The sequence below is a fragment of the Ascaphus truei genome, chromosome 1 (assembly GCF_040206685.1).
Source record: "Ascaphus truei isolate aAscTru1 chromosome 1, aAscTru1.hap1, whole genome shotgun sequence".
Lineage (NCBI taxonomy): Eukaryota > Metazoa > Chordata > Amphibia > Anura > Ascaphidae > Ascaphus > Ascaphus truei.
In genome coordinates this window covers 547,581,105-547,596,409 of record NC_134483.1, presented here as the reverse complement: position 1 = coordinate 547,596,409, position 15,305 = coordinate 547,581,105, and the positions used below count along the sequence as shown (strand labels likewise).

At 44.8% G+C, this 15,305-nt stretch overlaps 1 protein-coding gene across 1 annotated transcript in view; it reads left to right on the top strand.

Moving 5' to 3' along the window:
* LOC142465620 (vomeronasal type-2 receptor 26-like) overlaps positions 1-9,178 on the top strand; it is a 58,885-nt gene extending 49,707 nt beyond the window's left edge. Inside the window, exon 5 of the mRNA XM_075569766.1 lies at positions 7,634-9,178. Coding sequence (XP_075425881.1) covers positions 7,634-8,544 — 911 coding nt within the window. The 3' untranslated portion in view covers positions 8,545-9,178. The remainder of the gene's footprint in view (positions 1-7,633) is intronic.
* Positions 9,179-15,305: the final 6,127 nt, after the last annotated feature.

The following is a 15,305-nucleotide window of genomic DNA, read 5'->3' as shown; positions in this document are numbered from 1 at the left end:
GGGACACCATATGATCCAAAAAGCGACTTGCTACGACCTATGGAACCGGAGTTACACAAATGCACATTAAATCATTTTTCATTTTAATACAAAAATCTCCGCTAAAAAAAGAAATCTCAGCTTTTCACTAAATTCCCATTGAAAACAACGGGCTCCTCCGCCATAGACTTTCAATGGTAAATTGCCGCCATTGAGGTCAATGGGATTTCTCCGCCATTGAAGTCTATGGGAAAAGTCCTGAACCTTCAAGGGGGTCCACACCCCGTCGGGTTGGTCCAGGCGGGTCAAGGATGGTTCTGCAGTGATGCTGGAGCAGTGACTACAGACACCCCAAACCTCGATCCGCTGGGCCCTCCGGAACCGGAGATATGGAGTACCAAAATACAGCATTTCACACTTAGTCATTTTTCTGAGCCGTTTCTGCCGCCGCCGGCAAAGCCTATGGCGCGACCCGTTCTTCTGGGTTCGACCCTTATCGGGGGTCCAGGATGTGGGGACCCGGTTGTGGTTGAGTGGGGGGACGCCTAGGGACTAGGGGCAAAAATAATTTTATTCCTAGGGGCCCTAGAACTGTTTATTCCCACGCCACTTGACGTTGACCTTGACTTGTAAGTGATCAAAGCTCTCCTATTGAAAATGTATCCGCTTTGCGGTTTGCGGTCTGGATGGCAGCCAACTTGTTCTTCGAAAGTTACCTCGAGGAACCTCCATTGAAGTCGATGGGCCCATTGACTTTCAATGGGAAACCGCCGCTCTCCCTCTCGGACGCCACCTGCTGGTCTTTACAGGAAACAGGACTAAAACAACAAGATTCTCCATTAGAATGCATGGAGCCCTAATGGCGGCCAATGGGGACCTGCAAAATGGTGCCTGAAAAGGCGGGAAAACTTCACAAAGAGCTATAATCATTAAAGGACTATTAACCCTTGTGCTCCCGGATGGATTCTGGTATGTGTGTGATGCAGACACTGAGTAAACCAGACATTACAATAGAACAGGGGAACAGGGGAATACACATGTACATGTCATTACAGGGGTTAAATTACTGTTCTGGGTCTTAGCCCAGTTAACCCTTTGACTCCCGGGTGAGGTCAGGGGATGGCCAAATGGGGTGTAACCCCTTTAATCCCGGGCCACCCCCTTTCTCCCTCTACAGTGAATCTGTATTTTTTTGTGCTCTTGTGAAACGTGTGTTTGCTACCTCTTGCTTTGGGAACTCGCTATCTTCGAGTTTCTTGCTTTGCTATAGGATCCTGCAGGATGCTATACCATAGGCTCAATCGATCACCAGTAAAATAAAGCCTATCACGGGAGACCACGACATTAATACACCTTTTATACTGGGATAATATGATTGAGCAAATCAGGAGGTAACTAAATTGTAATTTATTTCACGTAAAGACATACACACAATGTTGCATAATGTACAGTCAAAATACACTTACTGGGGTGGGGGCAAACAAAATCATTTGTTTCCAGAACTAAATGTTGCAAAATAAAGTCTGTAGGAGCTTGTAAGGGACGTGTGCAGAGGTACGTAATGGAGACTGTTTAAAGTGAAACTAAAATTAGGCTTTATTGCGCCTTACCATTTAACACAGCAAAATATTCAAAATAAGCCAAATAAAAACCTACTCTGCTTTGGTGAATATCTACACATATAGTCCAGCCCTCTCTAACTGGGTGGTTAGCTAAGCTAATTACCAGACCAAATATACTGTATTAATAGATGTATACAGATATATAACAGTCCCATAAGAAAGTCTTATCTGTTTCTTGTAGCTGTAGGGGAAGGGCACTCTGCTCTCCTGGGTAAGCACCCTTGTGTGCTAAGGCAATGTCTGTCCAGGTATAGAGAGGTCTGCTCCCCTTTGTCTTGCTGTACGCCTGCAGTCTCTCTGAAGCTCAAGATATCTGCTGTTCCAGGTCAGCCCAGTTGTGGACTAGGGAGCTCTGGTCTGTCCTTTCTGGGTCAGCCCCCAATTGTGAGCTCAGGAATCCTCTTCCTGTGTCTCACATGACACTATTTCACAGAGCTCTGATTAGGAAGGTGGAGTTGGTTAATTGCTGGTGTGCAATTAACCAGCACACTTCTGGATCAGAGGCAAGTTTCTTAACAGGGATATGTCCCTGTTACAGAGTAATTTCCCAGGAGCCGGAGTTACTCGCAAAAGGCTTGGAACTACCCTTGGTCAGTGGTGCCAGTCGCAACCGCGGTTTACTCTGACGGAGCTTCTTCCTTCATTCTCAAATCTGCAGCGGATGTTGTGGCACTTGGAATCTGAATTGAATCTGCTTCTGGACTGGCTGCAGGGGTTCTTATCGTGTCCAGAACCCCATACCTAACAAGTACAACCAATCTAACTGTGGGGATATGTATTCCCACCTATCCCTGAGTATCCAGTACCTCAGATACTGGGCAGGGGTGGCTTCCCATTCTGATAATGGCATGCGCTAACCTGGCACCTTTGCCACTTAGCATATGGGACACAACCCCTATACCTGGCGACAGTAAGTCTGGGCTGGGCAACCATTTGCCAAATGGCCCAGACTTCACACTAGGATGGGGGTACTTGTGTAACTTAACATTAACCCTCCCCTCCTAACACCTGGGCAACGCTGAGACTTTCAACTCAAGACTCTAGCAGACATTGTGGCACGAAGTCAGCAGGTTGCCTTTAGAATCCAGGAGTTGTAAATTCCTCAGCTCATTTACAGTTCAACACTACATGCATACTAAGTGGAGTGCTATTATAAAATGAGTGGTTCCCTTTCTCTGGTGTTATGAATGAAAGTCTAACTGTTCCAATCATGTTTAATACACCAATAAAGCGGGGCATTCATTCATCAATTTTTATGAACGTTATAAAAATTGAGTTATGGTTGTTTATATGTTTCTACCTGCACTATGCGCAGAGTCAGTTTCAGAGCTCTAGTAGCTACCTAAAATAAGTTAGCAAAAGCAGCTCTAAAAAATGCGCAGGGGCTGTCTCACACTGTCCTGGGCTGTGGCAAGGCAGGGAGACATGGCATAACTGCTTCCCAGGGAGGACTTTGTCCGGTGCTCTGTGTCTTCATGTCGGGCAAACAGCAACTTGGTCCCCTTCTAGTTAGACGCAATCAGACAACACTTTTACCATAAAATCCCCCTGAAACACATGCCCTGTGAATCTCTGCTGGTTGACATTCCTGGAACAGTAAAACGCACAAAATACTTTGGTTACAGCATAAAACACAAGCCATTACTGGGAGTAAGAGTTGGTACTCTACATCAATTCTCCAATAAGGCTCAGGGGCAACCAGCCAGGCATAATACCTTTATTTTTGGCTGGGTTACCCCCTTACCATCACAATGAATTTCAAGGGGGGGTTTGCGGAGGAAATGTTATCAGAATGTGTCTAGGAGGTTGGAGTCTGGCATTGTTGGATCCCCTATAACTGTACCCGGGAGTCATGTCTGATTCTCGGATACATGTAGGCACATTACTGTAATGTAATATACTTGTTACATACGGAACCGATTGTGATGATGGGGGGGTAACCAGGCCATTAATAAAGACATTATGCCTGGCTGGTTGCCCCTGAGCCATATTGGGGAGTTTGAAGTGTCAGCTCGTCAACCCAGTTATGGCATATGAACTGTTGTGTAATAAAATATTTCTGTGTGTTTTACTGTTCCAGGAGTGCCAACCAGTGAAGATTCGCAGGGTTTGAGTTTCAGGGGGGATTTTACAGTTAAAATATTGTCAGGGAATGTCTGGGTAGAAGGGGACCAAAGTTGCTGGTTACCCTGAAAATGTGAAGATGGTGGATTGGTCAGCGCAAGGAGATAGACTCAGAATTAGAGAGGGAGTAAAATACACAGATTAATTGTGTTAGATAACCATACGCATTTAATCAATAAACATATGTATAAATAAAATAAAATGCATAATATATAAAATATAAAATATATAATATATATATACTAAGGTTTACAGGAGGGGAAGGGGTAGGGGCAGGAGAGGAGGGGGAATGGGACATAATATAATACATAATAAACATAATATATAGAAATATACACATATATATAATATAATAGAATACATTGAACCACAAGTAATCATATATAGGTAATTATGTTAAAAAATATTTATATTAAACAAATATAGAAGTAATAATAAATAATGTGCATATAATGATTGTAAAGAGAAATAATGCACAAATGGTGCAAAAACACTATTAAATATAATGTAAACTATGAATACATGGATAAATGTTAGACAATGTGAAAGAATAATAATAATATATGAAAAATAATGAAAAAATATATATGTGTATATTTCTATATATTATGGCTTTTTTCATTAGATACACTTTAGCTGTTTTGTTTGCATAAAGTTATTGTTTAAAAAAATGTTTTCATTAGTTTATCATTGGTCACCATGGTTACTAGAGGTTCCGTTTTTTATTATTTATTTTTTGTGTTAATTTTTCGTTATGATCTTTTATTAATTGCTTTGATCACCCTTTGTCCTTCTTTTTTCTTGTTTTAACATTTTATGAGTATGTTGTATCTTCTTAGATCATTTAACAGTGATCTGTACCTTGTATTGGTGTATGTTGATGACTTCCTTACTTTGCACTCGAGCATGGAGGTATTTTTACCCTCTAGAGCTTCCGTAGCTCTTCCATCATAGTCACTTACCATCTGACGTCATAGTGGTTTTTGACGCAAATTTACTTCCGTGTTTGAGCTGCTATTTAAGGTAAGCACATAGTAACGGATTATACCCTTTGATAAAGCGCCCCTATGGCGTGAAACGCGTTAGGGATACCTTTTTCTTTTTTGTTCACCATAGCTTAGGCTATTATGCACTTTAATTAAAGCATTTTTATATTTTTTTATTTTTTGCCTCTAGCCCTTTATTTTTGCAGTGCGCTATCTTTTCTCTCTATTTTTGCTGCTTTGTTGCTTGTGGGATCGACGCAATCCATTCCTGGGTACTATGGATTTCTGAGGAGATTTCAAGTGAGTTTACTCATTCTCCTTGCCCTGTATACAATATAACTGTGTTTTTTTTTAATGTTTACTTAGGGCTCCAAACCTATAGACCTGGGGATTACTTTAGCTTGATCTATGGGTTTGGTCTACCCTATGTAGGCTCACTTCCGTATTTCGTAGTTAGATACTCCATTACTCAATATACAGGTCTATTTTTATTAGGTTTTGTAGTGAGCCATGTCTTCCTCAAATGCACAGTAATTGGGGGTTAATATATTATATATGTCACACCCAGTTGCTATATTGCTGCCATCTATTCCGGATTTTTGTAGCACCCATTGGGAGATCCATTTCTCTGTATTCTGTCCACTAGAATATGCTCAACTCCCCAGAACCTAGTATGAGGGTTCAGTGTATCTCCCACCATGTATAAGGTGGTAAGAGTGAAATATTTTCTAAGTCCTGCTCCAGTGAAAATATGAGGAGCTAGGGAGTGTGGCTAAGCGTTTTTCAAAAGTACAATTTTTACTAACTTCTGTTAGGAAGCTCGTAGAGCTCTGAAAATGAACATGCAGGCAGTTGGAGTGAAACAAACACACACACAGAACTTATAAATATTTTGGGTAACTTTGTATTAAGCTGGAGGTATAGAATGTATATGTGTTTATACATTGTAGAGCTGGTGGGACTTTCTAGGTCCATGGTTCCAAGGGGGCAGATGACCACCACGTTGGTGCCAATCTGTCTCCTCTAGTCCCAGACTTGAATGGCACGTCGATGCCAAGGTTTTAGAACTGTCGGGGTAACCTGATTTAACATGGGTACCCCCATGCTGGTCTATCAAAGGGCTATCCGGCAACCATTAGGCCAAACCCAGACTTTGGGGCACCTGGACAGCGGGTGCGGTGGCTATGCTTAGAGGCAGAGGTGCCAGGTTGGTGCATGCCCTTTAGCAGAATCCAAATCAGTGCCCGCCCGGCTTTAGGGTACCAGCAAGTTGGTGATTGGCTGGTAATAAAGTTCCCACACGCTGATTGGCTGGCAGGTTTTGTGAATGGAGTCCCAAACCCTATAGGAAACCTTGCAGCCAATCAGGACCTCAGATTCTAAGCGCCAAACCATCAGCAGCAAATGTGAAACATAAGAAAGCTGCTCCATCTGAAATAGCAGCGAGCCGGCTTCAAGGGGTTTGAACTGAGAAAAGTTTCTAAGTCTCGCTCTGAGGAACGTAGCGGTCGTGGCTGGCATTACATGCCAAGAAAGGCTCCAGGACATTTGTGAGTAACTCCCAGTCATTGGAAAGTGCTCCTACAGACTTTGTTTGTTAACATTTCATTCTGAAGTTTTTTCTTTCGTTAGCTCCCATCCCAGTAAGTGTATTTTTAGTGTAAATTGTGTTACATTGTGTGTATGTCTTTTCCTGAAATAAATTACAATTTATTTTACCTCCTTGTTTTGCTCAATCATATGATCCTGATATAAATATGTTAATAAACCTGGTCTCTCATAACACCGATGTCCAAACAGACTGTCCAGGCTAACAATAGGCGCAGGTAAGTTAGCTGGACATCGAAGTTCAAAGCAGTCAGAAGATGCCCAGAAGTGTGAATAGCATTTGGTCAGTTGGGAAAGGCGGAGCACCAGGTCCGGAGATCAATGGCAGTCCTCCGTGATATCACTTGCTCTGCCAGACCTGGTGGAGCCTGTCCCAGCGGGTGGCATTGAGATTGCCACCTCCATCCATGGCTAACTTGCGCATGTCTCTTGGCTACTTCAGAATTCCCACTGACCTGGCTTTTCTAGCCGGTTTGGCTCTGATTGGTTGGTTGGGAAAGTTCCCACACAATGATTGGCTGCTGAGTTTTGTGAATGAAACACAGAATGCTAAAAGAATCTGTGAGCCAATCAGATGCAGAGTTCCCTGTTGTAAGTGCGCAGCAGGCTTTTCAAAGATGCTTCTGCACAAATAGCAAAGCCACTGGCTTCGATTTCAAGCCAGAAAAGCTTGCCCGCCAGAGTTTAAGACCAGACTTTTGCGCCCAAGTTCTCAGTAACGATAGTAACGGACACGGCTGGGATTTTATGATGATTTTTGTTCACGGAAATTTGGAGTAACTCTCGGTCAGGTTCCAGTATAGAACGTACCGATGGTGTATGGATATGCCTATTTGGGTTCCAGAAGATTCCTGGCTAAGTTCCGGTAGGGGTAAGACTCTAATTTAGAGTTCCCTGCACATAGGAAAGTGTAGTTTTCAACCCCAGTCCCAAAGTAAGTGTGTCTTTTTGTCTGTATTTTGTCTATCTTTGTGTGTAAACGAATTTATGCAAATAAATTTACATTTACTTCATTACCTTGTTTTGCTCAATGAATGATCCTGGTAAAAAGGTGTAAATAGCCTGAACAACCATGACAAATAGCTTGTAAAATTTATTCAATTTCATATATGCTATATAGACAATATTTAAATTCAATAATGTGTTCAATGATATTGAGAGATTCCTAAATCTGATAAGCAATTAGCCTTTCTGATATATATTTATTTCATTTTATCTCTGACGTGCTACTCACCAAGAAACTCGGTACTAGAGCGCGTACATACATGCAAAATGTTTTACTGAAAGATCTGAGTATTACTAATGTTTCCCCAGATATGGAAATATGTACACCGTGCCCAGAGGATCAGTGGCCCAATGAAGGCAGGGACAGATGTTTCCCCAAAGTTACAGAGTTCTTATCTTTTGAAGATGTTCTGGGTGAATTGCTATCTTTTCTCTCTTTGCTTCTATCCTCTCTGACTGTCATTGTCATGATGCTCTTTGTGAGGTATCGGGACACTCCCATCATCAAGGCCAATAACCGGGACCTCAGCTTTGTTCTACTCTGCTCCCTCATGCTGAGCTTCCTGTGCTCTCTACTTTTTATTGGACATCCCGTGGATGTAACCTGTATACTCAGACAAACCTCTTTTGGTATCATCTTCACTGTGGCTGTGTCTTCTGTACTGGCCAAGACTGTCATGGTTGTCATCGCCTTCACAGCCACCAAGCCAGGAAGCAGGTTGAAGAAGTGGGTGGGACCCAGAATATCTCATGGTATAGTCATAGTGAGCTCATTTATTCAAGTTCTGATATGTGTACTCTGGCTGTCGATATCTCCTCCTTTCCAGGACGTTAACATGAACTCGGAGGTTGGGAAAATAATCATTGAATGTAATGAAGGCTCTTTGGTTGCATTCTACTCTGTCCTTGGTTATATGGGACTTCTAGCAGCTGTGAGCTTCATTGTAGCTTTCCTTGCTAGGTCATTACCTGACAGCTTCAATGAGGCCAAGTACATCACCTTCAGCATGCTGGTGTTCTGTAGTGTTTGGGTTTCCTTCATCCCATCTTACCTGAGCACCAAAGGCAAATATATGGTGACTGTTGAGATATTTGCTATGTTAGCTTCTGGCTCAGGGCTTTTCGGATGTATTTTTATTCCCAAATGTTATGTCATCCTTTTGAAACCACAACAAAACACTAAGGAATATCTAATGGGGAGATTTAATGCTAACATGTAGAAGGTGAAATGAGCATTTCCTTCCTTAATGTTTATTCTGTGCAGAATGAGTGTGCCTAATCTGATCTAGTTGTGGTTAGTTGACTGATTGAGCGCATAAGAATAAATGGCGGCACATACAGTATGATATGCCTATGATGTGGCATTCGTGGTGCATGTTAAAGGGAGCGAGGTATAAGTCAAGATAAATCACAAAAGGGATCTATGTAATGGTAGGGGGTAATCTGTCTCACAAATTAAGGTCAAGCCCAGTTTTGGTTATCCCTGATCCATGAATAAGGGTTCAAGAGAGTTAGCTTTTGGACCCAGTAACACTGTATAGTTTACTACATAACCTGTAATAAAAATATTGTGTGTTTTTCCCTTTCCGGGTATGCCAGGGAGCAGGGATTGCATGCTAGGGCATGAGTTTCAAAGGGGGTTTTGCAGAGGAATTTTTGTCAGGGTGTGCCTAGTAGCTTGGGGTCCGTAGTTGTCAGTTCCCTTAAAAATTTACCTGGGGATCATGCCTGATTCTCAGATACATATAGGCACATTGTCCTTGCAATATCCCCCCATGAAAACGCAAGCACGACTCACTGCTAGAGATCCCTGCTTCAGCATAACCCAGAAAGGTACATGAGGCATAGGACAAGGTGAGGAAGAAGTGCGCAACTATTAAACAATATCACACACGTGAAGTGATAATATAGTGAAAATAAAGAAGTATATTACGTGACCTATTACATTTTAGGCAGGATGGAGTGTCTGCAGCTGTGGTACCGGGGATGGCCCAGAGCACCCCCTAGAACATCAGACAAATACACAAAAAACACAGCGCACAACGCTCATAGTGCATTAAAAATATAATTAAACAGTAAATCAATAAGGTAAGTATTGTGCGTACAGTACAGTACATCAAATAAAATTCAATTAGGCATGTTAGGGGTAAGTTACCCATACACCAACACTGTGGACCGGATCAGACGTCATCAGCAGGTAATGGAGCCGTTCCGTGATACCAGGTTCCAGATTGGTCAGTGGGGAGTCTTATGAGGTAGCCACTTCATGAGCATCCACAGCTCACGTGAATACAGTCCTGTCTCACGGATACACACGGTGGCTGTGATTCTCTCTCTGTCCTCCGTCGCGGCACTTCCAGGTTATGACATAATCTCTCAGATGCAGCGCTGCTCGCGTGATAGTCTCTCTCCGGTAGCCCGATCAGATCGCACAAACGGGGCAGATATTAAGTCTCAGAACACTAGCACTTCCAACGCGTTTCGAAACCGTATAGGTTTCTTCATCAGGACCCAGTAACACTGTATAGTTTACTACATAACCTGTAATAAAAATATTGTGTGTTTTTCCCTTTCCGGGTATGCCAGGGAGCAGGGATTGCATGCTAGGGCATGAGTTTCAAAGGGGGTTTTGCAGAGGAATTTTTGTCAGGGTGTGCCTAGTAGCTTGGGGTCCGTAGTTGTCAGTTCCCTTAAAAATGTACCTGGGGATCATGCCTGATTCTCAGATACATATAGGCACATTGTCCTTGCAATATCCCCCCATGAAAACGCAAGCGCGACTCACTGCTAGAGATCCCTGCTTCAGCATAACCCAGGAAGGTACATGAGGCATAGGGATGAATGTGTCTCTATAGCTGAGAGAATCCCTAGATTCATGGTGGTACCTCAGGTAGTGCCCAGGTGTCCCAGAACCAGTAATGGGTTAATTAGATCCACAACCGTAGATAAGGTTGTGGGGGGTGTCACGGGAGACCAGGTATTTACACCTATTAAACGGGGATCATAACATTGAGCAAAACAGGGAGGAAAAATAAATTGTGATTTATTCCATTGAAACAGACGTACACATATTGGATTACAATATACAAAAGAAAACACAATTATTGGGGGATCTGGGCTAAAAATGAACCTTACACTGGCGACACAGTTTATTGCATTGCGGCCAGATCCGCAAGCCGGGAGATTTCCCGGCTTGCTAGTGGCCGCCCCTCAGGAGCGTGCGCCCCCTGCACGCGCGTCCAGGGCTCCCCGAGGGAGCCCTGGTGTCCCGCGATGTGGGGGACGGCGGCAGGGGGTTCCGGGGGACCCGGCGGACCCGGCAGCGGGAGGGAGAGCGCCCCTGATCGGAGGGCGCTCTTCCGCTGCTTCGGCGCGCGCCTGTCACCCTCCGGCGCGCGCCAGGCTACTGCTGTGGCCGAGAACGGGCAAATGCTCGAATAAACTCGGCCGCAGCAGTACCTATTTCAAATAGTTCATAAAAAAATGTCTTTAGGTTTCTGGGACTAGCCCGAAAAGTCCTGGAACTCCAATCCGCAGGTATTCTAGTTACAGACGCCACCGCTGTATCTTTTCCAGTGATGCCAAAATCCCTTGACCAGGAGATAGTACAGTACCAAACGTCCTGGTACTCTTTTTGGCGTGTAGTTCCAGCCGCGACAGCTACATTCTCTTTTGAGAACTTGGTCCTGAAAAGTGGGACTTAAAAAATGTCTTGCCTGAAAATTTCTGAAGCCGGCTCGCTGCTTTTACTCTAAGAGCATCTTTTGGTGATTTAGAATTTGCCGCTGCTGTCTTGGCGCTTAGAATCTGACTACCGGATTGGCTGCTGGCTTTCTTATAGTATTTCAGTCCCATTCAGGAAATACTACAGCCAATCCGAGCGTGGGAGAATTCCTACCAGCCAATCAGAGACTTGCCAGTCTCCTGAAGCCGGGCAAGGATGGATTAGAAAAAATTTGACGGGCATGCGCCAACTTGGCACCTCTGCCGCCTATGAGTCAGACGTCACCCGTTGAGTTAGGCATCTCAAGGTCTGGGCTGGGCAGATGGTAGTCCGTTGACTTCATGCCAGGACAATGGTACTTGAGTTTAACTCCTCCGCCCAAATGGCTTTAACACCTTGGTAATTTCTCAGACTTTCAAGTCTGGGAACCGAGCAGACTTAGTGGAACCAAATTGATGGCCACTTGGTCTCTCGAAACCTGGAACTTGGAAATTCCCCAGCTCATACACAATGTATAACATATACACCTTTATACATCATTTGAATAAAAATCTTACAAAATATTTCTAACAAAATATTTCTAAATCCCAGATGTACTTGGATTTACTGAAAATACATACCCCCACATTTTCAGAGCATCTAGACCTTCCTATAAAAAGTTAGTGAAAAACTAGCCTCAAATAATTCTTATTCGCAATCTCCCGGATCCTTGTATTTTTACCAGAGCCGGACTTAGAAAATATTTTCACTCTCGCCACCTTATTGATGGGGAAAGATACTCAGAACCAATATACCGGGTTCTGGGGTTGGGGCATATACTGGGGGGACTCCCACTATACTAGGGACCCCTGACTGTACCCGGGATGTTACATATCCCTATGCTCTGTTTACCTTTCTGGTCTGTGCTGATCAGGGAGGCCTGGCGGTGAGTCACGTAACTGCTTTCCAGGGAGGATTTTGATGGGAGGTCTGTGTCTACATGTCCCAGGGAATTTGACCTGATTCCCGGATACATTTTTGGGGTTGCCGGCAACTCTGGACCCCTTCTACTTAGACTCATTCCGCCAACATTTTTACTGCAAAATCCCCCCTGAAATTCATAGCCTTAGAATCTCCAATGGTTAGCACTCCTGGAAAGGCAACACACACATACTGCACCGACACACTTTATTCGAGCAAATACCCGGTATGTACCTGGCAGATACCTGGAATGCGCCGCTCCTCACCTCTGACAAGCCCCGTTGCATTTGCCTTCCCAGCCTGGGTTCATGCCTGGCTGATGGGCGGCTGATCTGTTAAATGATAATGATTAGGATTTAATAGGCTGCAATGCTTCGCGTGTCTACCAGATGGCATAAATTCATGAATTGTAATGCAGTATATATATATATACTGTGCAGTATTGCAGCCAGCGGGAATAAAATGCTTCAATCCCTGCTTGGAAAATAACTCAATGCACTCGGGCAGAAAACAGTCACAAACCTCAATACACCCGGGTATACCCGAATTCGTGGGACTAGCCAAGCTCGAATAAAGTGTGTCGCCAGTGTACATTCTTTATTACAATACAATGCATGTGCCATATCTGGGTTCAAGAGCTGACAATCTAAACTCCCCAATATGACTTAGGGGTAACCAGCCAGGCATAAGACCTTTATTGATGGCCTGTTTACCCCCTCACCATCACAGGGGGACTCTCAGAGTCCAGTCTATGTTCTAAGACAATGTATGGGGAATAAGGCTGATAGGAAAAAATGTATATCTTTCTTATTCTATTCTTCCTTCCCAGATACTTAGGAAATGTATTAGAACATATTTTATTAATACATTGTAAAGTTCTGTATGTATGTACTGTGATTGGGGACTTTTGGAACCGATATCTAAACAGACTGCCAGGGCTACCAAGTTGGTGCCAGTAAGTCTGCTGGACATTGGAGCTCAAAGCAGCTAGAGGATGCCAGAGTTGTGAAAGGCAGATGGGCAGCAGGGAAGGGCTAAATACCTAGGTCCGGGAACGAGGGATGGAGGTGCAAACTTGCGCATGTCCTTTGGTTCATTCATGTTTCCAGTTGTAACATCCGCCGCAACTCCTGCCGGAAACCTCCCGTCTGACGCATCACACGGCAGACCCACGCGCCCGCGCACTGCCAAGCCGGTACGCGCACACTCTGAAGGGAGCCGTCGGCGCCTCCCACAGGGAGGAAACTCGGCTGCACGTCCGCATGACGTCAGCGCTCCGCGCCGCGCATCGCGCACACGTGTATGTTGCCCGGCAACCAAAGTAATCACCAGGGAAGCCTGACCTGCAGGCTGTTTCAGATTAGTACCTTCCTGACACCATTGGAGGACCGGATCACACCCCTGCAAGGTAATTGGATCCTTCCTACTTATATACCTGCTCCTGTCTGTCATTCCTTGCTGAGCATAAACCCTTGTTTATGCATTGTGGTCACCGCTGCTGTTTAGTTGTGTCTTGATCCCTGCTTGGCCTTTCCTGTCTGTTCTCTCCTGTCCGGTTCCTGGCTGTTCTTCGGATTCCTACACTCTCCTGCGCTTTGACCCCGGCTTCGTCCCTTGACCATTCTACCTTCTATTACCCTGGACCTTGGCTATGGAAATCTACCATCCTCCACTCTCCAACCCTGAATTACGGCAAGTACCCTGACTACCCTGACCTCTCCAACCCTACGACGCTGAACGACTTGGGCTACGCATTCCGGACAGGACTGCGTGGTTGTGGGTCGGTGTCTTTCCCTCCCCACCTCAGCCCCGCGGTCTTCAGTCCTGTTTGTGGTGAGCGCAGCGTGACACCAGCTCACCCGGCTTTTTCTACCGGCTTGTCTCTGATTGGCTGCTGAGAAAGTTCCCACACCTGTGATTGGCTGTAGTTTTCTGTGAATGAAACTCAGAATATTATGAGGATCTATGAACCAATCAGAATCGTGGTCTCAGTCCAAAAGAGCGCCGGCGAGCTTTTCAAAGATGCTCTATCGTAAAAAGCAAGGCACCAGCTGCAGAAAAGCCTGCCTGGAAAATACTGGAAAAGTCCCACTTTTTGAAGCCACATTCTCAATAAAGCATGCCAGGCTCGGCTGCGATTTTATGCATTTTGAGTTCCAGGAGTTTGGTGGTAATTCATGGTCAAGAAAAGTCCAAGTTCTCTGGAAGAAGGGAGTGGTGGCATTTGGAAGTTCGCGCTGATTTGGGAACCAGGAGATTCCGGGCTAAGTCCCGGTCAGGGGGAAACTCTTATTTAGTATCCCCTGCAACTAGAAAGGCTAGTTTTAGACCCCAGACCCCTTCCCTTAAGTGTGTCTTTTTATCTGTTTTTGTGTTATATTGTGTGTAAGCGAATTTATGCCGAATAAATAAGAATTTATTTCATTACCTTGTTTTGCTCAATGAATGATCCCGGTAAAAATGTGTAAACTGTCTGGTCTCCCGTGACAATCTAGTATACCAGCACAGCACAGATGTTGAAAAAGATGGGTAATTTATTGGTTCAGAATGCAGACATTCCAGAGGAACTGAAGCTTTGCGATTTAGGGCCTCATGCAGTAAGCCCCGATAAGGCTTTTTCGGCATTTTATAGCCGTTTTTTGCCCTCCTGATTCAGTAAGCCCCGATAAGTGGGAATTATCGGCAACTTTTGTTCCGAAAAAAATTTTTTCGCCACCCGGCTGCCGATAAGCCACTTATCGGGACTTTTTTTTCCCGCCTGAATTCAGTAAGCCCCGATCAGCTTTTTGGTGCTGATCGGAAGGCCAGATTGGAGATTTTATGGCCAATCCAGCCCGCCAACTAAAGTTGGCAACTTGCTGAAGGAGAAGCATCGGCAAGGGCGACACTTAGGAAAAATCAGCCCTTTTTCCTGCCTGTGATTGATGCCGGGGGTCTCCGGAGCTGATACCCGCACCGGAGCCCCCCGGCATGCATCCGAGGCAGGAAAAAGGCATTTAAAAGCCACTTCATTACCTTAGCGGCTAACCGCTAAGGCAATGAAGGGGTTAACCCACCGTGCCAGCGTTATTGTGGGTAGCGGGGATGGGTGAGGGGGGTATTTGGCCCTGGGTGTGAGTTTAGGACTTGCGGGGGGGATGCGGGGGCACTTAACCCCTTCACGACCGTAGCGGCCTCCCGCTACCCACCCGCAAGCCCTAAACAACCACCGTTGGGGCTAATGCCCCCTTCACACACCCCCACTACCCACAATAATTAAAAAAACACACCCCAGCCCCACAATAACGAATTAAATAA